The 23045-nt window shown below is 45.9% G+C and overlaps 1 protein-coding gene and 1 pseudogene across 4 annotated transcripts in view; one reads left to right on the top strand and one right to left on the bottom strand.

The window, feature by feature from the left end:
- Window positions 1-22815, bottom strand: part of Ccm2 (CCM2 scaffold protein) — a 50800-nt gene extending 27985 nt beyond the window's left edge. Inside the window, exons 1-2 of one of the 4 annotated variants that reach the window (XM_090332518.1) lie at window positions 22666-22815; window positions 1692-1865 (exon numbers count right to left, since the gene is read on the bottom strand). In XM_090332518.1, the coding sequence (XP_090188644.1) occupies window positions 1692-1865; window positions 22666-22707 (216 nt within the window). In that variant the 5' untranslated portion in view covers window positions 22708-22815. Of the gene's footprint in view, window positions 1-1691; window positions 1866-6654; window positions 6766-22195; window positions 22300-22665 lie in introns of those variants that run through there. The other 3 variants (XM_090332519.1, XM_090332517.1, XM_090332520.1) reach the window with 3 other exon arrangements.
- On the top strand, window positions 8750-8929 carry LOC150062708 (small nucleolar RNA U3; annotated as a pseudogene).
- Window positions 22816-23045: the final 230 nt, after the last annotated feature.

Below are 23045 nucleotides of genomic sequence, written 5' to 3'. Positions count from 1 at the left end.
GGTGCAGTGGCTCAAGTAGTAGAGCCCTAGCCCTAGCCCTAGCACCTGGCTACTTTTTCTTTAAAAACAGAACCTTGTTTCATGTTTTTATTATTTTGTCCATCTTTTCAAGAGTATCAGATACTGCCATGCCCCATACACCAGTGATTTGACCAAGGCTGGATTACATTCATTTCTGTGGCCTGATACAACTATGGGGGAGCTACAAACCTACTGCCTAGCAATTCTGTGTTCTCCAAACACTACAGTGCAACACAATTTTCAGGCTGTGGTGATACTGGAGTAGGTAAGCCTTCTGCACTGCCAGTCAAGTAATGTAAAAGTATCACACACACACACAAGGTCTAGTATGGGATTCCTAATAAGTGTAATAAATGACTGTGGCTGATTTATGGATTTACTATTTAGTATGCTACATTGTTTACAGGTCAAATATACTTTAAAAACCCAGTTTAGTGCAAAAGGAACAGGAAGTGTTTTTCCCTCCCCCCACCCTCCCTCTCTCTCTTCTGCCAGTTCTAGGGCTTGAACTTAGGACCTGAGCACATCCTTGGGCTTTTTTCTCAAGGCCAGCACTCTACCACTTGAGCCTCAACTCCACTTCCAGCTTTTCCACATATGTGTTACCAAGGAATGGAACCCAGGTCTTCACACATGCTCGGCAAGCACTCTACCACTAGGCTAAACTCCCGGCCCCCACTTTCTCATTTCCATTTCATCTTATTTTGCTGATGGATGGTAGCCGTGTTCGTCCCGTCTGCTGTGTGTCTTGGTTCCACTAGGAGGCCATGATGAATGACTTGCCCGCACTGCTCTAGGTTTGTGTAAGGACACTCTGATGTTCACAGTAACAAGCTGCCAGACAACACCGTTCTCAATATAACCTCAAATACTAAGGGATATGTGACTGTATTTTAAAATGTCTGTCCTTGGCTACCCTACGTTTAAAATGAGGCTCTGGAAAGCTGCTAGAAGCTAGTGGGAGCAGGACACTGACTCCCAAGGCCAGTATGGGTCTCCCCACAGCTTCCCCATGGGAGAGAGATCTGACTGCAGGATTTCTGGAAGCCTGACAAAGGAGCTAGAGATTCTCATTCCTAAGAGGCTTGGCCTGGGTCTCGGTCCTCCCTGTGTCAAGTGTCCACAATCTAAAGTTCAGACAGCCCAGGCTTCTCCTGAGCTCCTAGACTGTTCTCTGCAGGCACCTCAGTGGGATGGTATGGGCTAACTTGTAATCTCACCTTCCTCATGTTCATGTGAGGCCCTTGAAATATTCTGCTCCTTTGCTCTTGTAGCTATCATTTTAAGGAATGTCACACAGCTTATATCATCTCTTGGGCAAGGACCTTTCAAACACAATGAGCCTCAAGCATATGGTGGGAGGACTCTTGCCCTGGACTAGTGCCCACAACACTGGCAATGTCCCCAGGGCCTTGAGCAAGGGGCTCTTGCCATCTCCAAGCTGGAGGAGATGTGTTTTTCTCCCAGCTCTACAACTTTCTTTTGGTGGGCAGACACACTGACCACATAATTAGGTCTTTGAGAAAGTGGTGGCAGCATGCTACTGTGAAAAGAGCCAGAACCTGCGTTTGGAGGAACTGTATCAGAAGAGGTAAGGCAGTGGTGGGCACAGGCGAAGGTGTTTATGTGGAAATGCCACACAAGTCGGCCTTTGGCAGCCTATGACTTACCTTCACCTCCTTCTCAATATAGTCGCTCAGCAGTCTGTCGGGCTCGACGCGCTCGGGCAATGACAACACCACAGTGTGCAGAGGGCGCCTCTCTGTCACCTTCTCATGGGCTTTCTTATCTCTATTCTTTTCACCTTTTAGGAATACTCGTTTAAATGGTGACACAATTCCAGGCTGCAGGCAGAAATGATTGGAGTTCATTATTCACATGTTTTGCATTGTACCTACAGCTAACAAACAAAAGCAGCCAAAACCACTACCAAAGTCCCCATGCAAACAGGGATGGCGACACCAGATTGGTGAGGAAAGACCAAGAGCACACAAGCCTAAGGGAGAGGGCTCTAAGGCCAGCTCTCAAGCCCGTTTCCCTGCTCCAAAGATACCTGGAAATAACTCTGGCTAGCAAGAAGAGGACAGCTAAGGGAAAGAGGCCCCAGAAGACAAAACAACACAGCTTCAAGCTCCCTCCAGCTCTTCATGGCCACTTGACTTCAGAGACCCCTGAGAAGGTAAGTGGGAAGCAGAGGCAGGGTAGCCACCAACAAGGAAGTTCCCTTAGAGAAGAGCTTCTCAGAATTCTGTCCCTCTGACAGGGCCCAGGCACCAGAGAAGGTTAGAATAGAATGCTAATCTCCCACACAGACCAACAGCCAGCCAGCTCCTAACACCCTCCTTGGAATCTCACAATGTTCATCCAAAGTGAGAGGGCCCAGGTTGCCAGGAAACTCCAGGGTGGCCTCATCAGTGCTGCTGCGGAAAAGCAATCCCAAGTGCCGTTGAGAGATGGCGCTGTAGTCCCTGCTTTGTCACCCAAAGGAACACCCAGAGAGGAGACACTACGGTTGCTGCAACCTCAGCAACAACCCACAGACACTGGTGGAGACCGAGGCTGTGAGCTACACAGGGGAGATATAACGTCTCTGCTATTTTCTCTGGGGCTCAACAGATAATACAAAGAAGATGCCAATACTGCTAAAGCTCGCCTACCTGACTAGGTGGCCTGGTATCTAGAGAGCAGCTGGGACCTTCCTTCTCCCTAGTGACAAACAAAAAGTTCCTATGAGACCATCAGCAGATGCTCACTTTAAAAGCTCTCATTTCTGTCTCTCCCCACATATTGAAAATCTAGCCACTCACCGAATCCCATACAAAATGGTGTCACGGGGCCTGTGGATGCAAAAGATGCCACCCTATCCAATTCCAATTTCATGGAAGAATGTCACATTCAAGGGTAGGGTAGAGTTCAGTAAGCCGCTGATGACAGCATGATTCAATAACCCCACAGCTGCCAGGTCTACTGAGGTTAGACACTCACCAGCAGGGACTCATCCCCCACCAATACACTAGCTCTCCAGAACTAGGGAGAAGACAATGAATAATCAAAGTACCCTCCACCTCTCAACAACTCCCCTCACAACTCCCAGGCCTACCACCAAATGTCCACAAAGACAGCTTCACTGTGAGCCTTCAAATCTCTGGCTCCTGACGAGATACAAATTATTCTTCAAACACTGGCTCTTCACTTGTTTTCCCCTCCTAGTCCTTAGAATTATACAAGGCCCAACACTGCAGCTTATGAAAGGCACACAGACACAAGGCTGGCCCTCAAGAAATCTTCCCTACAGACATGACTTCCCATGGGCCAGAGGAAACTCTGTCCCCAACTGATTCTTCCTGAAGACTCGTGGACAGTGACTAATGCTGGCTCTGACGGGTGTGTAGCTCAGCTCAGTCTGTCTGCCCTTCCAGAAGCCTCCTGCTAGCCAAACTCATTACTAAACTACACACGGGAGCAACAGGAAACCAAGTCTGAGGCCAGAGATTTGCCAAGATCAACTTCCAACATAGAAGCCCACACCAAATCAACAGGCCCACAAACCACAGGCAATTTATGTTGCTGTTGTAACGGTGATGCAACAGCTCATAAAGTTAAGAGTGTGCATACCCAATTACAGTCTGTGCTGGGAAGAAGCGAGGGCCTTGTCCTGTTAGCCACCTTGAACAAGGACCCTCTGCCCATGTGCAGAGGGTAAAATAAGTCAGATGGCATCTATTCCAACTCCTATGAGACAAAGACAGTAGGAAAGCCCCTGCAGATACCTTGTACATACACTTCTAGTCACTCACTCTCTGAGGGTCTGATCTTTCCAGTTGTATCTCTCTGACTCTGGCTTTGTATGAGTGGATGTATATACAGTATTGGGGGGTCAAACCCTGAGCCTGGAGCATGTCAGACAAGCAGAGCTGCACCACCAGCCTTACCTATGGCTTTTGAGTCACCAGGTACCCATCACAGAACCTGCACAGGGCTGTGGAGCATAAACATCAGTACCAGTTTTTCATTCAGTGACTGGGTCAAGCAGCAAGGATGGAAAAGAGTCTCTCCCCCAAGAACGTCCCATCAAGCAGGAGAAATGAGATGAGAGTACAAGAACAGGAATTAAGTTCACGATGCAAACAGCCAGCTGATATCACTGAAGACAGCAGGCCCCACAAGTGTAATTAGTGCTAAACTGCCCTGAGCACCAAAAGACAAGGACAAGTGGTGAACAGGTCACAGCCCTCTGACTATGCAGTGACAGAACACTGAGCACAGGTCACAGGGAGTGTGTGTCAAAGCACCTGTCCCTCTGATGTAGTCTTTCAAATTTAACTAAAAACAGACTTGGGAGATTGTGGCAATTCTGCTTATCTATGGTACTACTCCTGAGGATTCAGTTAACCATAGGCTAGAAAATATTAAGCAGGAAATTCCAGAAATAAACATGTCATGAATGTTAACTAACCTTTACCATAGTAAACTGCTTTCCTTTTTTGCCAGTCCTGGGGAACTCAGGGCCTAGGCACTATCCTTGGGCTTTCTCAAGGCTAGAGCCCTACCACTTGAGCCACAGCACAGTTCCGGCTTGTTCTGTGTATGTGGTACCAAGGAATCAAACCTAGGGTTCATGCATGCCAGGCAAGCACTCTACCACCAGCCCATGCTCCAGGTCTACTAAACTGTTAAATCTCCCCCCTCCCCCTCTCCCCTCCTTTCTCTCTCTCCCTCTCTTTCCCCCTCCCCTCTTTCTCTCTCTCATAGGGCTTGAACTCTGGGCCTATATCTGTCCCTGAGCTCTTCAACTCAATACTACCACTTTGAGCCACAGAGCCACTTCCAGTTTTTGGTGGTTAACTGGAGATAAGAGTCTCATGGACTTTTATGCCCAGGCTGGCTTTGAACTGTGATCCTCAGATCTCAATCTGTTGAGTGGCTAGGATTACAGGTGTGAGCTACCAATGCCCAGCTATAGCTATTAGTCTCACTACGCCTCATTTATGCAACTTACCGCAAATATGCAGAGAAAACTTCTGCATGAATTCAGTACTATCCCAGAGTATGTACCCATGTACTTGAGGTAGAGGGGGCAAGTTACTGTACTTAGAAGCAGGTATGTCACTCTGGCCTTCAACCTTAGCCTTGGATATAGTAACAAAGTATCAGGCATAAGGCATACATCTTTTTTTTTTTTTTTTTTTTTGCAAGTCCTGGGCTTGAGCTCAGGGCCTCAGCACTGTCCTTGGACTTTCTCAAGGCTAGAGCTCTACCACTTGAGCCTCAGCACCACTTCTGGCTTTTTTCTGTGTATGTGGTACGGAGGAGTCGAACCCGGGTCCTTGAGCATGCTAGGCAAGCACTCTACCACTAGGCCAAACTCCTGGCCCTCCTGAGTTTCTTTCAATCAAGGTAAGCATTCTACCTCTTAAGCCAGAGCTCCACTTCCAGCTTCTTCTGAGTAGTTTACTGGAGGTAAGGGTCCACGAATTCCCCTTATCAAGTTGTCTTCAAACTGCAATCCTCAGATCTAGGCCTCCTGAGTAGCTAAGATTATAGGCTGGTGGTTCTACCAGTGCACAGTTTTGTTATTGTTTGGTCAGCTGGGGCTTGAACTCAGCACCTGGGCACTGTCCCTAAGCTTCTTTTCCTCAGGACTAGCACTCTACCACTTGACTTCCAGTGCAGAACTAAGAATTACTGCTGCTCTAGGATCAAGACAAGCAGCACTTTCATGCCCAGGGCCAATCAATGGAATAAGAACCTCTCCTGGGTGTCACTGAGGACTAAAGAGCTTGACAGAGCTTGTATGTCCCCATCTTATGTGGAGAGTTTTGAGGGGAACCACATCTCTGCCCACTGCTGCATATTTGCTCTGGTGACAAATGCACAAAGACCTTAATGTCAACAGAAGGCCATCCTGGGAGTGAGTTGGAGCCCAAACCCAGCATACAACACCCCTTATATTATCACACACAGATCCACGGACAAAACCCCAGGAATAAGTTTTCTGGTACAAATTCTGAGTATTATTTTCCTGTGTGTGTGTACTAGGTACTGTCTTCTTAGTTTTTGTACACAAGACTAGCATTCTACCACTTAAGCCACAGTTCAACTTCTGGCTTTTTGCTGGGTTAATTAGAGATCAAAGTCTCATAGACTTTCCTGTCCAGGCTGGCTTCTAACTGTGATCCTCAGATCTCAGCCTCTTGAGAAGCTAGGACTACAGGCATGAGCCACCAGAACTTGGTTTTCCCTTGATTTCTTGATCTTCTTCCTTGCACTATTTTCAGCAAAGATCTTTGAGCTCAACTGACTACAAATGCACCAGAAACTATTTTTCCTTGAAAAACACAAACTCAAGGCCTCTAATCCCTTGAATCCAGATGGACAAGTGTGACGATGTTTAACGGGAGCTGGATGAGACAGCTCCTCACCTACATCGAGGAAGTCCACCTCGTGTGCGCTCCAGCACACCAGCCTCCTCAGCCCAAAGAGTGGATGACTGAACCTGCTATCTATTACTCCGGAGCAGGGGTCAGAGGATGGGCAAGGGTAGCACACAATAAGCCACAGGAAGCAAGAGAACCGTCACGCACCAGACCCGATTGTTCTAGATGGCTCTTTTCACACAGGACTTGAACCTACCTCATTCTCCATGGAACATCCCACTGGACACCCAGTCTGGGAAATCTCTTTGGAGGAATTCTGGTTCCTACCCCTCTGTTGACAGTTGCTGTGCATTTTCTATTCCCTTCTGAACTTGTTGAAAAATACGGTCAGATGTTAGCCCTCCCAATTGAAAAAAACAACATGAGTGAGCAGGAAGACCAAAAACCACAGCTTCCTTCTGTGAAGCTGGCCGAAGTTGTTTACAGTTTTTAGAAAGCTTTAAAAACAGCAGTACCCAGAAACTGTTGGCAAAATCCAAGCAGGCTGCATGCACAAGGATACAAAGTGAGCCAGTCAATATTTTCTACCAAATCTCAGCACTGGAACACCATAGGCAGCCTCCCTGAATATCTGTCTGAACCTGTGCAGATACTAAAGGGTGTTATTTTGCTAGTCTAACCATTCAGCAAGTTCATGCGCCAAAACTAAACAAGCAGAGCAGACACTGCAGGGGATGCATGTTCCACGTGAAGACCCAATTGTCCTTAGCTACCGGCGGAGAGAAGACAAAGACGCTATTCCCAAAATGCTTGAGGCAGCAAGACCTTCTCTGGACAGGTATATTTTCAGATGGGGCTTTGACCTGGAATACCGGTTTCTAAGATGCTTATCCCACAACTGTCTTCCTGACAGCAGGATACCCCAGCCTGAGTTACCAACTTGAAACTAAAAAGCTTTTTTCCCCCTTTTTTTTTAAATGTGCAACTAGGCTGGGAATGTGGCTTAGTGGAAGTGTTCACCTAGCATGCATGAAGCCCTTACCCATAAACAGAAAATCCCAGAACTGGCACTGTGGTTCTAGTGGTAAAGTGCTAGCTTTGAGCAAAAGAAGCTCAGGGACAGTGCCCAGGTCCTGAGTTCAAGGCCAGGATTGGGGGAAAAAAACCAAACACACATAAACACCTTTGTTCTAATTTAGTAAAGTTATATATATATATATATATATATATATTCTAATTTAGTAAAGTTAGATTTATTGCTGGTGCCAACTTTCAAATAGTCTAGAATTGCTTACAAACAGGAAAAGCTACTTAATGTTCTGGATAATTAGAAAAACTCTATATGCCTGCAGATCAAATGGAGTGGTAGAGTGCTTGCCCGGTATGCACAAAGCCCTGGGTTCGATTCTTCAGTACCACATACTCAGAAAAGGCCAGAAATGATGCTGTGGCTCAAGTGGTAGAGCACTAGCCTTGAGCAAAAAGTGTTCAAGGACAGTGCCCAGGCCCTGAGTTTAAGCCCCATGACTGGGGGAGGGAGGATGAAGGGACGGAAAGGGAAGGGAAGGAATGCAGATGCTCCTCAACCTATGATGGGAATTAAGCCCTGTGAACTCGCCATCATAAGCTGAAAATACCTTATCTAAAAATGCATTTAAGGCCGGAGTTTGGCCTAGTGGTAGAGTTCTTGCCTAGCATGCATGAAGAATCGGGTTCTATTCCTCAGTACCATATACATAGAAAAAGATGGAAGAGGTGCTGTGGCTCAAGTGGTATAGCTCTAGCCTTAAGAAAGCCCAAGGACAGTGCTCAGGCTCGACGTTCAAGCCCTAGGACTGGCAAAAAAAGAAAAGAAAAAAAATGCGTTTAAGCCAGGTGTTTCTGGCTCACACGTACAATCCTAGTTATTCAGGAGCCTGGAATCCCCATTCCTCCCTTAAACACACTCAAAACACATACATCAGTTAGACTCATCTGACTCAAAGCTGGTTTTTAAATTGGGCATGAGTGGCTCACAGCTATCATCTTAAACTACTCAGGAGGCTGAGATCTGAGGATTGAGGTTTAAAACCAACCCAGACAGAAATATCCGTGAGACACTCATCTCCAATTTACCACTAAATAGCTGGAAAGTGTTGTGGCTCAAAGTGGAAGAACACTAGCCATGAGCACAAGGGCTCAGAGACAATGTCCAGGCCTGAGTTCAAACCCCCAAACCAGCACAAAAAAAAAAGTCAATTTGATAATGAAGTGGTGACTATCTCATGTAATTTACTTAATACTTCTCTAAGATTGTAAAACAAGGATTGGATAGGTATACTTTCTGACCATTATAAAGTCAAAAACCATTCAAGACTATACTTTCAGGGATCATTTCTATAGTTTGTTAACAGAGAAACTCCACTGATGACATAGGGTAAGAGAAGGCTGTTGAGGCTCTGACCTGCAACAGGAAGCACTTGAAAATAGGGGTTTTTTTGTTGTTGGTGGTTTTTGCCAGTTCTGGGGCTGGAACTCAGGGTCTGGGCACTGTCCTTGGGCTTTCTCAAGGCTAGTGCTCTACCACTTGAGTCACAGCACCACTCCTGGCTTTTTCTGTGTATGTGGTGCTGAGGAATTAAACCCAGAACTTCGTGCATGCTAGGCAAATACTCTACCATTAGGCCACATTCCCAGCCCAGAAATAGGGTTTTTAAGAGGTAATTAAAGTTAAAAGAAGTTGTCAGGATAAGACTCTGATTAATAGGATTAGTAGCTTTTAAAAAAGACACACACACCCCTCCCACTGGGCCAGGAATTTGACCTAGTGGTAGAGTGCTTGCCTACCAAGCATGAAGACCCCAGTTCTATTCCTCAGTACCACATACATAGAAAAATCCAGAAACAGTGTTGTGGCTCAAGTGGTAGAGCTCTAGCCTTGAGAAAGCCCAAGGACAGTGCTCAGACCTTGAGTTCAAGCCCCAAGACTGGGGAAAAAAAAAAAGAAAGAAGAAAAAAGAAAGACGACCCCCTTTATATAGGAGTACAATGAAAATGGGAACTTGTTTAGGCGCAACCTTCACCAGAACCCAACTGTGCTAGCATGGCAATATCACTTCCAGCCTCTAGCATTATGAGAAATAGTTATGTCATATAAACAGCTCAATTGTGGTATTTAGTTATTGCTGCCCATGTAGACTGACGGATCCATCATCTTTTAAATTACTGCCCAGGCACCTTGACAGAATTCAGTACTATCTCTCAGCACTTGTGCACCTTCTAAATGCCTGCTTCTTCTCTACATAACTACATTATTTTAATCATTCTTAAGATGAAGAATGTTTATTTGCCCTACAATATGAATAAAAGATTAATTTTTTATCGGAGGCGGGGCAGTACTGGGGCTTAAACTCTGAGCCTCATGTTCTCCCTCAACTTTTTCCAAGGTTGACACTCTACCAATTGAGTCAACTCCATTTCTGGGTTTTTGTTAGTTAACTGGAAACAAGCCTCATAGACTTGAAGCCTAGGATGGATTCAAAACATAATCCTCAGATTCAAGTCTCCCAAGTGGTTAGGATAATAAGTATGATCCATTGGTACCCAACTTAAAACATTACTTTTTCAAACAAAAAGAAAATCTGCTACAGTATTTAAATATCTGAAGAATTATTTGTTATCTACAGAAATTGTTACTATAATGAGAAGACTATTATAAAAACTTCAGCCAGTGCTGTGCGGTGGCTCATGCCTGAAATACTAGCTACTCAGGAGGCTGAGGTCTGAGGATCAAGGTTCAAAGCCAGCCCAGGCACAAAAGGACCTGAGACTATCTCCAATTAACCTCTAGAAAACAGGAAGTGGGACTTGGCTCAAGGGTAGCGCAGTAGCCTTGAGCTGAAGAGCTCAGGCATAGAGCCCAGGCCAAGTTCAAGCCCCATGACCCACCAAAAAAAAAAAAAAAAACCTGCAATCCAGGGCCAGGAGTGTGGCCTAGTGGTACCACAAAGCACAAATGCCAGAAGTGGTGCTGTGGCTCAAGAAGTAGAGTGCTAGCCTTGAGAAATCTCAAGAACAGTGCCCATGGGGCTGGGAGTTTGGCCTAGTGGCAGAGTATTTGCCTAGCATGCAAAGACCCAGGTTTGATTCCTCAGTACCACATACATAGAAAAAAAGCTGGAAATGGTGCTGTGGCTCCAGTGGTAGAACTCTAGCCTTGAGAAAAGCCGAAGGACAGTGCTCAGGCCGAGTTCAAGGCCCAGGACTGGTCCCCCCCCCAAAAAAAAAACTATATTTTAATAAAATTGTTCATTAAAAAAATTCAGGAGTTTGGCCTAGTGCTTGCCTAGCATGCACAAAGACCAGTGTTCGATTCTCTGTACCACATACAAAGAAAAAGCTGGAAGTGGTACTATGGCTCAAGTGGTAGAGCTCTAGCCTTGAGAAAGCACAAGGATAATGCTCAGGCCCTGAGTTCAAGCCCCCCGGACTAGCAAACAAAAAAAAAAAATTCAGTCAAAGGATCATTTTGCATTTATTAATTCTGGGCTGAATCAAATCTAAGGCTGACTTTTAACCATGCTTTGTCTATAAAAATGACAACTTCACATGGTTCAACTTCATTACGCTTTAACAAAGCTTAATATTTCTGCTCAGAATAGTTTTATGCCTCAATTCCTCTCCTGTCTGCTACAAATTTGGAAAGCACAATAAAGCAGGGAAAACTAGATTAATGTGAATACCTGCTACTGACTGACTGGTCTGACTTTGCCTCTTTAAAACAAAGCAGTCACGCCTCAGGTCTTTTCCTTTCTAAATGCTGCCTCTGTAAAGCACAATTACAGAATGCCAAACTCTAGGACATGCTTGAAGGAAGAAGGAAGCTAGGTGACACTAAAGACAGCAAAGCCACCCTACTTTGACCACAGGTGCCCCCTTCCTCCTAGTAAAACAGACACTACCAACAAGGAAATCCAAACACCATTCCACTAAGTGACACTATTCTTTCTTTACAGGGGATTCCATGACTGGCATCAACACTTGATGAACAGAGACAAGTCAGGGAGGGAGAGACATTAAAGAATTGTATTCTTAAAATATCAAGAATGTAGCCTCGTGGGAGAGTGCTTGCCTAACATGCATGAAGCCCTGGGTTCAAGTCCTCAGTATCACATAAACAGAAAAAACCAAAAGTGGCACTGTAGCTCAAATGGTAGAGTGCTAGCCTTGAGGAAAAAGTAGCTCAGGGACAGTGCCCAGGCTCCCCCAGTTCAAGCCCCAGGAATGACAAAAACAAATTAAAAAACACCACAGCCAACAGTTATGAAGAGAGACAGTAAGTAACAGGTAAGGCTTCCTAGAAGTTACAAATGTGATGGCCAAAACCAAAGTTCACTAGAACACAGTCAATAGAGCAAAGAGCAAAAGGACAGAGCTGGGCTGGCCAGTGCCTGCCTGTTGTTTAGGGCCCACAACCACAAAAGCTTTTTGCATGTGTAGGACTTAGGACTGAATCCAGAACACTATGGATGCTAATAAGCACATGCTCTACAGTGACTGCATCTCCAGACTCACTAGGAACTTTTTTTTTTTTGGTTTGGTCTGTCATGGGACTTGAAATCTGGGTCCAAGCCCTGTCCCTAAGCTCTTCAACTCAAGGCTACCACACTACCCCTTAAGCCATAGAGACACTCCTGGTTTTCTAGTGATTAATTGGAGATAAGGCTCATGTTCTTTAGTGCCAGGCTGGCTTTTGGCTTTAAACTATAATCCTCAGATCTCTCAGCCTCCTGAGTAGCTAGGATTACAGGCATGAGCCACCACACCTCCTTCACTGGGAACACTTTTACAAATGATGGATTTTTTCATTTGAAAAAGGGGAGCTCTAAATTTTGAATCCTAATTAAGCAGAATGGCAAGGCTCCAGTGGTTCCTAACTATAATCCTAGCTACTCAGGAGGCTGCAATCTGAAGATCACAGTTCAAAACCAGTAAACCAGTCCAGGCAGAAAAGTTCCCATGAGACTTTTCTCTCCAATTAACCACTCAAAAACCAGAAGTGGGGCTGTGGCTCAAGTGATAGAGTACTAGCCATAAGCCAAAAGAGGCTCAAGGACAGTGCCTAGGCCTGCCAAGCTCCACAATTGCCAAAAAAAAAAAAAAAAAAAAAAAAAAAACTCAATAGAATCACATTGAAACACATTTAATTAGTGTACTTTGAATTTAAAGATTTTGTGAAAATTTGTTTCCATTATGTAAGAACTTACTTAATAGCCTTAATTTTGTCTCCTGGCCCAGAAGCCTAACATACTTTCTGAGTTTTTTTTTTTTCCAAGTCCTGGGGCTTGAACTCAGGGCCTGAGCACTGTCCTTGGGCTTTCTTAAGGTTAGAGCTCTACTACTTGAGCCACAGTGCCACCTCCGACTTTTTCTATGTTTGTGGGACTGAGGAATCCAACTGGGGTCTTAGTGCATGTTAGGCCAGGACTCTACCAGTAGGCTAAACTCCCCGCCCTAAAATACTTTCTATCTGGCCCTTTATACCAAGTATGGCTATGACAAAACTGTCCTAGAACATAAAGGAAAAGGAAAAAAAATTGTCAGTTGTGGGACTTGAACTGACATTCTGGGCACTGTCCCTGAGTTTTGTTTTTTGTCGGTCATGGGGCTTGAACTCAGCCTACACGCTGTCCCTGAGCTCTTCAGCTCAAGACTACTGCCCTACCCTTGAGCCAAGCCCCACTTTTCTAGAGGTTTGGAGATAAAAGTCTCAGGGTCTTTGTGCCAGGGCTGGCTTTGAATCTTGATCCTCAGATCTCAGCCTCCAGAGTAGCTAGGATTACAGACCAGAGCCACCATGCCCAGCCCCTGAGCTTTTTTTTGCTCATAGTGCTCCACCACTTTGAGCCACCACTTTACTTTGTTTTTAGGTGGTTCACTGGAGGTAAGAGTCTCACAGACTTTCCTACCTAGGCTGGCTTTAAACCCCTATGATCAGACCTAAGCCCCCTGAATAGTTAGGTTTACAGGTATGAGCAACCAACTCTGGCTGCCTGTGTATTAAATCCAGCTTTCCACCCACCCTGCCCCACCCCTCACCCCAGTGCCAAGGACTGAACCTAGGACTTGAGGCATACTAGACAAGCAATCTACCACTGAGCTTGAACCCACCCTAAACCTAAAAATTAAGGCAAACAATCAAGTTGAAGACAAACAGTTATTTTCAAACCTGCAGTGCCTTGTGATCTTTATATCTTAGAAACACTAATTGAAAAACTGACTAAGGATATATGTCAAGTGAAGTAAGACAGGATCAGACAAAGAAAAAATGCTTGTTTTCTGATATGTGAAAGTTAGATCTAACTTGTGAATACATATCTGTAAACATATATAGGATCATATTTATATATACATAAATGTAGTAACTAAAGTATGGTATAAAAAAGCCATTCTATCATACAGAGAAAGGGGAAAATGGTGTATGTATAATGAAAAATACCCAAAAAGTATTTCCAAGAAAAATAAACCAGGGGCTAGAAGCTTGGCCTAGTGATAGAGTGTTCATCTAGCATGCACAAAGCCCTAGGGTGATTCCTTGGTACCACACACACACAGAAAAACCTGGAAGTGGTGCTGTGGCTCAAGTGGTAGAGCACTAATCTTAATGGACAGTGCCCAGGTTCTGAGTCTGCCCCAAGACTGGCCAAAAAAAAAAAAAAAAAAATTCCTATTCCTTTAATAGAGGAATAGGGTATATTTATACAAATGCTCAATGACTGTGATTATAAACTCTAGCTACAACATGATGTCCTTCTGAAGGTATTGCAGATAACAAGATATAAAAGCCAATGGGGGGCCGGGAGTTTGGCCTAGTGGTAGAGTGCTTGCCTAGCATGCATGAAGACTCAGGTTCGATTTCTAGGTACCACATACATAGAAAAAAGCCGGAAATGGTGCTGAGGCTCAAGTGGTAGAGCTCTAGCCTTGAGAAAGTCCAAGGACAGTGCTCATGCCCTGAGTTCAAGCCCAGGACTGGCAAAAAAAAAAAAAAAATTGGTACTGGATCAGATAGCTACTTTTCTAACACAATCATAAAAAGTAAACAAAAAAAAAAAAAGGGGGGGGGAGTTTGGCCTAGTGGTTAAAGTGCTTGCCTAGCATGCATGAAGACCCGGGTTTGATTCTCGGTACCACATATAGAAAAAAAGCCGGAAGTGGTGCTGAGGCTCAAGTGGTAGAGGTCTAGCCTTGAGAAAGTCCAAGGACAGCGCTAAGGTCCTGAGCTCAAGCCCAGGACTGGCAAAAAAAAAAAAAAAAAAGCCAATGGGAATTTTCTTGACCCTTGGAAGAAAAGCACATGACAAAGCAAGCCCCATCTCTGTACATATTTATCCCCAAGTGCTCCTTGGTACTAGAAGTGGAAGGAAAATAAAAAGCCAAAATTTATATTACCCTGAAAGATTAAAACTGATGAATGAAACTGCCCAAGCAGTTGAAAACAGAGGGAGAAATCCAGGAAAAGAGGAGGCTAAAATTTGGGTAAAAACTCCCCACAAATCTTCAAGTAACCCTATGTGTACATGTGGGGGTAAGACACTGAACAGTCCAGAAAGAACACAATAGCTGAACAGTGATTTCAGCTGCTCTCAACCACAGTAGACACCATTAGAGCACAATGAGCCTGATAAATACCTCAGGCTGTTCACAAAGGTCACAGATTTAGAATAAAAGTGTGTCCCAGGAATAAGTGCTACAAACAGCATCAGGCTCCATTGGTGGTGGTGGTGGTAGCAGAAGCTGAGATAACAAGGAAGGTGAATAAAAATGAATATGGTTAAACTAGTTTGTCTTCATACATGAAAACAGAACAATGAACCTGTTGAAATTGTTTAAGGAAGAGGAGGGGGGAGGTAGTAGAGGGGGTGAGGCTGAGTGGAATACACTGTATACATGAGGGGAAATGTAACAATGAAATCTGCTCCTATGTAACTAATGTATGCTAATTTTTTTAAAAAATGGATGTGCCAATACAAAGTGTAAAACCAAGCCTCAAATTTCAGCAGGGCTGGGTGTAATTCAGTAACTGAGCACTTAACTAGCATGCACAGGTCCCTGAATTTAATCCCCAGCACCCCCCCCCCCACACACACACACATCCAGAGGCACAAAAGTCAAAAGGTTGTAAGTACTTAAAATTTCCTAGCATTATCCAGGCACTGGTGGGAGGGGGGAATTCCTAGTATTTGCCTATTGACCAGATCTGTTTCTAAATACCACCTCCACTAAAAGCAACCAGAGTTCCTTGGACGCTTTGGTTCCAGGCTTGGGAAGTAAAATGCCTAGAACTTTTTTTCTTTCCTGCTGTTCCTTGGTTTGAACTCAGGGCCTGGGCTGTCCCTAAGCCTCTTTGTGCTCAAGGCTAGTGCTCTACCATTTAAGCCATAGCACTACAGGCTTTTTTGAGAAATTTATTGGAGATAAGAGTCTCATGGGGACTTTTTTGCCCAGGGCTCGCTTTGAACCACGATCCTCAGATCTCAGTCTCCTCATGCTTAGGATTACAGACATGAGCCACTGGCATCCAGCAGCACACCTTGTTTTTTTTTTTTTTTTGCCAGTCCTGGGCTTGAACTCAGGGCCTGAGCACTGTCTTTGGACTTTCTCAAGGCTAGGGCTCTACCACTTGAGCCTCAGCATCACTTCTGGCTTTTTTCTGTGTACGTGGTACCGAAGAATCAAACCCGGGTCTTCATGCATGCTAGGCAAGCACTCTACCACCAGGCCAAACTCCCGGCCCCATCACACCGAGCACTAAAAAATGTGAGACTCTTATCCCCAATTAACCACTAGCAAATGGGAAGTGGTGCTGTGGCTCAAGGGGATAGGGCAGTACCCTTGAGCTGAAGAGCTCAGGGCCAATGCCCAGGCCCAGGGATATGGTGGTAGCCTTGAGCTGAAGAGCTCAGAGACAGCGCCCAGGCCTAGAGTTCAAGTCCTGTGACTGACCAAAATAATAATAATAATAATTAGTATAGACACTGAGAGGTAGAATTTTATAGATTTTAATATACAGTCTCCATATAATTCAGCAATCTCATTATTAAGTGTTTACGAAAGAGAAGCAAACACACATCTACACAATAGCTTGTTCATGAATGTTTACAGCAGGTAAGAATGCAGCTCAGTGGCAGAGCAATTAGCTAACATGCACATCCCAGTACAACACAGCTAATGCTCTGCACTTGGGAGGCCAAGGAAGAAACAGTTAAGAAGCCAATCGGTGCTATACAGCAAATTTCAGGCCCGTCTCAAAATGAGAAAGGAAAAAAAAAAGAAAAGAAAAAGAAAGCCAGGCACTGGTGGCTCACATCTATAATCCTAACTATTCAGGAGGTTGAGATTTCAATGCCAGCCCAGGCAGGAAAGTCCATTAGACTCTTACCTCCAATTAACCACCCAAAAAAGCCAAAAGTAGAGCTGCAGCTCAACAGAGCTGCAGCTAACAGTAGAACTAGTCTTGAGCACAAAAGCTTAGAAACAGAGAGAAGGCCCTGAGTTCAAGCCCTTGGACCAGCACGTGTGTACAAACATGTACACACAAAAGAACAACAACAAAAAAATACAGTAACAACACAGGTTTAGGCTGTCCAGTTCATTTACTACTTTCAAAATCAAACTACTCTTTCCAGCTTCCTGGGTTACCTAGGTAAGCTGCAAACAAAAGCCAAAGTCTATCTTTCTACTAAACTTATTAAAGAGGATTATTCTCACTGCACACGCCTAATGTCTGTGATCAAATGCCCTAATTCTTAACACAATCCAAGCAAAAAACTGCTACCTACCAGGCACACTAGGGAGGAAAATAAGTGTCACATTTTTGGCACAGTCACCGAGCTTAGAAAGATTTCCTATTTCTACTGAGATCTTAGGCTAGCAATGTAACTCAAGACAATCACTTGCCTTGTGCCCTGGATTTGATACTTAGCAGCAAACACTCCACAAAACCAAATACCTACTGACAAATTCGAATTACTGCACAGTCATAAAAGGGCTGCTTTTCTCAGACTGTGGGATAAGAAAGTCAAGCAGCGGGAAAGTGTAACAACACAGATCTACCTTCATGAAAACGGCGTCATGACTTTCCCAGAGGACATAGCTGGATCCACTCCCTCAGCTGTAGAACGCTGAAGACAAAGACTGACACTCACAGTATCCAGACCTTAATTTCCCAATGCATCTTCCTGATGGTCCTTCGGATACAAAACTGGCCAGTTCCTCAGAACCTGCCCCAGGACCCTTGCATTCCTATCTTCAGAGAGGCAAACTGAACTCAAGAATCTGACTCAACCCACAAGATCATGAGGGTGACCTGACAGCACTTAGCACAGACCCATGTACACAGCCTGATTTCAGCCACAGAAGCTTTCTCCCAGTCCAGGAAACTGCAAGTTTAAGATGAAGGTGAAGGCACTTAATCTTGGCTGTTTAATTACACTGTAAAGTGACAAAGAGGGGACACAGCTGACAAATACAGATACCAAACTTTAAAAGGTGTGGTTCTGGGGCCTGGAGTTTTGCCTAGTGGTAGAGTGCTTGGCTCACATGCATGAAGACCGGGGTTCAACTCTTCGGTAACACATATATAGAAAAGTCAGAAGTGGTACTGTGGCTCAAGTGGTAGAGCACTAGCCTGGAGGAAAACTCAAGGACAGTGCTCAGGCACTGAGTTCAGTGCCCAGAACTGGCAAAATAATAATAATAAAATAATAATAGGCGTAGTTCTATCCCAGCTCTCTTCAGGCACTGACCTAAGTGGGACCGGGTAGGAATATACACTGACAGCCCACAGCCACAACCTAGGGAATACACGCTTTGTCATTACAGAAGTCTCCAATATTCCAAAGTATCCAGAATAAGGTATGCCTGGTACCTAAAAGTTGATGGGTTGGGAAGCAACACAAGTGTTGGGAGGTAGACCTTGAAGAGGTGACAGATCACAAGGGCCAAGCACTCAGGGATAATGTCTGTATCTCAAGAGATTATTAACGTGACAGTGAATTCTTCAAAAGCCAATTCACAGTGGCTCATGCCTCCATATCTCAGGAGACAGAGATCTGAGAATCGCAGTTCAAAGCTAGCCCAGACAGAAAAAGTCTGAAAGACTCTTTATCTTCAATTAGGCGCCAAAAAGAAAAACCAGAAGTAGAGCTGTGGCTCAAAATGGAAGAGCACAAGCCTTGAGCAAGAACAGTTGAAGGACAGGACCCAGGCCTTGAGTTCAAGCCCCTCCACTAACAACAACCAATCCAGAGGCTGGGGATGTAGCTTGGTAATGACATGGATAAAGTCTTGGGTTTATATATCAAAAAAACAAAGTCTTGGGTTTATCCCCAGGACCAAACAAATGAAATGGGAACCTCTGTCTCACTTTCTTTGCCCTTGTACCATGAGATGATAAAGGCCCTCACCAGATACAGCCCCCAAATCTGGGACTTCCCAGCCTCAAGAAATAAATCTGTTCTTTATAAACTACAGAGTTTAGGGGCCAAGAGTGTAGCCCATTGGTAGAGTGCTTGCCTAGCATACATGAAACTTGAGTTCGATTTCTTGATACCACATTCACAGAAGTGGTGCTGTTGCTCAAGAGTAGAGTGCTAGCCTTGAGAAAATTCAAGGACCATGCCCAGACCTTGAGTCCAAACCCCAGGATTGGCAAATTAATTACCTAGTTTCAGGTTATAGCAGTACAAAACAGACTAAAGCCAGGTGCAAGTGGCTCACACCACTTTGGTTCAAAGCCAGCCTGGGTATGTAAGTCCATCAGACTGTTATCGCCAATTAACCAGCAGAAAACCGGAAGTGGTGCTATGACTCAAGTGGTAGAGCGCTAGCCTTAAGCTGAAGAGCTGTGCACAGGCCCAGAGTTCAAGAACCACAATCTACACACACACACACACACACACACACACACACACGCCTCTCCCCTCCCCCAGCCAAAAAAAAAAAAAGACTAAAATATAAGGCATGCAGCAATTCCCTCTCCTTTTCCTCCTTAGTTTAAATGAATCAAATCTCAAAAATAGTATTCCACCTATAGAAATGTCACTGTATATAGGCCTTTCAAATCAAAATTTAACAACACACAATACAAATACCACATCCAACAAGATAGTCATAATTACTTTATCACTTAATATTCATACATAAGTTTATAAAAAGTTTATAAAAAGTTTATAAAAAACTAAGAGTCATTGACTTTACTATCCAGGCTGGCTTTGAATCTTAATCCTTAGATCTCAGCATCCTGAGTAGCTAGGATTATAGGCATGAGTCACCAAAGCCTGCCTGCAATAACTGTTGGATATGACACCAAGACAAATATCAGAGGAAAGCCTGTCAATCCTCTTTAAAGGTTTAAATCTTGTCTTTTTTTAAAGAGCTAACTAAAAATGATTTTAAATGTCAGCCAGTGGCTCTTGCCTACAATTCAGCTACTCAGGAGGCTGAGATCTGAGAATTGCAGTTTGAAGCCAGCCCAGACAGAAAAGTCTGTAAGACACACATGTCTAGTTAAATCACAGAAAAGGCCAGAAGTGGAGCTGTAGCCAAGTGGTAGAGGCTAGCCTTGGGCCAAAATGAGCTCAATGGCAGCACACAAGCCCAGAGTTCAGGCCTTAGGACCAAAAAAAAAAAAAATATATATATATATATATATATACACACACATATATATTTATTTATATATATGTGTGTGTGTGTGTGTGTGTGATGTCCAAGTTTTAATTTTGTTCCACCTATTAAGCCAGAATTTGTGAAAAAGTTTATAACACACTTCTCTCTGGTTGACCACAATAATAAAGACTTAAACTCATGAATTGGAGATAACATCTCACAGAATGAAGGAACAGAAGAGGAAGGTTCTGCCAGCCTGAGCTCAGCAGAGGAAATCAAGTAAACAGTTAAGTCAGGACCTGGACAAGAATCCATGCCCCAAGGCTGAATGGCTCTCCTGCCTGCAGGGAATGAGCCAATGTATAAAACATTCAACTCCAGGCTTAGGTAATGACATCTCAACTGGTTATCTCCTCTACCACTGAGGGGGGGAACACTAGACTTAACTTGGCCCAGAGTTTGTTTTTTTTTGGTCAGTCCTGGGCTTCAGCTCAGGGCGTGAGCACTGTCCTTGGACATTCTCAAGGCTAGAGCTCTACCACTTGAGCCTCAGCACCACTTCCAGCTTTTTTTTATGTATGTGGTACCGAGGAATCAAACCCGGGTCTTCACACATGCAAGGCAAGCACTCTACCACTAGGCCAAACTCCTGTCCCCGCCCTTTTTTTTTTAAAGTTGAAAGTAGAGCTATGGCTCAAGGAGTTTAGTACCAGCACAGAGAGAAAAAACTAAGGAATACCAGCCAAGCCTCGAGCTCAAAAATAAACAGACTAAATTTTTTTTCCTTTTCCTTTATGTTCTAGGACAGATTTGTCGTAGTCATATTTGGTATAAAGGGCCAGACAGAAAGTATTTTAGGGCCGGGAGTTTGACCTAGTAGTAGAGTACTTGCCTAGCATGAAGACTGGGGTTCAATTCCTTGGTACCACATACCTAGAAAAAGCAGGAAGTGGTGCTGTGGCTCAAGTGGTACATCTCTAGCCTTGAGAAAACCCAAGGACAGTGCTCCGGTCCTGAGTTCAAGCCCCAAGATTGGAAAAAAGTAAACAAAACTGTACTAGAACAACAGCACCACAGACAGGATTCCAGAAGGCCACCTGGCTACTTTCAATTTCAAGTAAGAGTTTTTAAATGGAGTCATTGGTACGTTGGGCACCTACAGGTGTCCTAGCTATTCAGGACCATAATGGTTTAAAAGCAGCCCTGACAGTGAAATTCTTGTCACCAATTAACCATCCAAAAGCTGGAAGTGGAGCTATGGCTCAAATGTAGAGTCACAAAAGCTCTCAGGCCAAGTTCAAGACCCAGGACTGGAGAGTACATGCACGTGTGCACGTGTACACGTACGTACACAAAGGGAAACACTCCATAAAATGACGAGGAGCATCCATTAGAGTAGTCTCTATGGAGAGGTGAGTGGTAACACAGGACATCAAGGTTGTTCTAAACATGTCTGTAAAAGTGAACACACGTTTACCAGAATGAAAATGATAGGCAAGACATGATTATAAAGCATTTATTTGAAAAGGATACATTTTATTAAAACCCATCTTCCACTTTAATGGTAGCTTGTCCCACATGGTTTTTCCAGTCTCCTTAAAATGTTCGTTATCAACTACTCAAGCCTGTAATTAAAGCCACATTTTTAACTACATACACTAAGGATCCTCTTGATCTACGTCCTAATTCCCACTGCCGAAGACAACGTCACTGAAATCTCTCTAGGTAGTAGGTGCGAGCGACCCCCGAGCAGCGAGCGGGCCGGGTCGCGAGCCCGTCTTCGCTCCCGCCAGACATCCCCAGCCCAGCCGGGCGTCCAGCCCCGGACTCCTCCAGGCCTCTCCAGGCCCACTTCCTCCCCGGCCCCAGCCCGGCGCGCGGGAAAGGCCCATCGCAGCCCCTCCGGAACCAGCCCGGAGCGAGCCGCTGCCGGGACGCCCGAGAGCGCGGGGCGTCCGGCTGGCGACCACAGGCCACCTGACCATTGTCCCGCGGCCAGGCCCGGCCCGCCCTCCGGCGCGCAGCCCCCGTCCGCACCGCCGCCCAGCCCCGCGGGACCCCCCGCCCGCCCCGCCCCCGGTGCAGGCGCCCGAGCCTAGGCACCCCCTCCCCGACCCCCACGGCAGGACGCGCCAGCCAACGCTCACCTTCTTGCCCTTCTTGCCCTCCTCCTCCATGTCGCCGCGTGCGGCCCCCGCGGCCCGCCCCGGGAGCCCCGCCGCGAGTGGCCGCTACATGCTCGCCCCCAGCCCACCGCCCCCACGCTCCCGGCGCAGCCCGCCCGCCCGCTCGCAGTCTCCGCCCCGGCCGCGCCCCGCACCCACACTTCCGGGCCCCAAGGCGTTGGTCCGCCCCGCGCAGGCCCCGCCCCCAGCCGAGCCACGCCCCCGGCCACCACCAACCGCACTTCCGGGTCTCAGGGAGGCGGCCCTCCCTCAGTGAAGCCCCACCCCTAGGTGCTCCTATTCGCACTTCTGGACCCAAGGGGACCGGCCCCGCCCAGCGCGCAAATCCCGCGGCTTTTGGGGGCGGGGCGCGCAGTTCCCGCTCCTCGGGAAGGCCACACCTATCTACCAGGAGGTCTGGAAGGCCAGGAGTGCTCCCAGCCCCAACTCGCCTTTTCTAGGCCGTCCCGCCCTCTTTGCCGGCTGCTTGCCATGCGCCCTAAGGAGGGCACGAGTTTAGATCCCAACGTTTCAATTCTGCCGCCATCTTTAGGGCGCCCGATTTCCCAGCCTGCCACGGGCCCGCGGAGGCCGCCTCCGGCCCGGGGGGCGGGGCCTGCTGGGGGCGGGGCCTGCTGGGGGGCGGGGCCTGCTGGGGGGCGGGGCCGGCGGGAGCCGCGCCTGGGCGGTGGGCCGCAGAACGCCTGCGTTTGGATTGGAGCTGGCTTCTCCGAGCTCAGCCTCCTGAATTCATTACCCCGGATCCTGGGCGTGAGCCACCTGCGCGTGGCTAGGCGTGACTATTTCATGTTGACGCAACCTTACTCGTCCC

The sequence above is a fragment of the Megascapheus bottae genome, chromosome 5, assembly GCF_031878675.1.
Source record: "Megascapheus bottae isolate mThoBot1 chromosome 5, mThoBot2.hap1, whole genome shotgun sequence".
Classification (NCBI taxonomy): Eukaryota; Metazoa; Chordata; class Mammalia; order Rodentia; family Geomyidae; genus Megascapheus; species Megascapheus bottae.
Note: the sequence above shows the minus strand (reverse complement) of the source record. Positions and strands in the feature narration are given on the sequence as shown.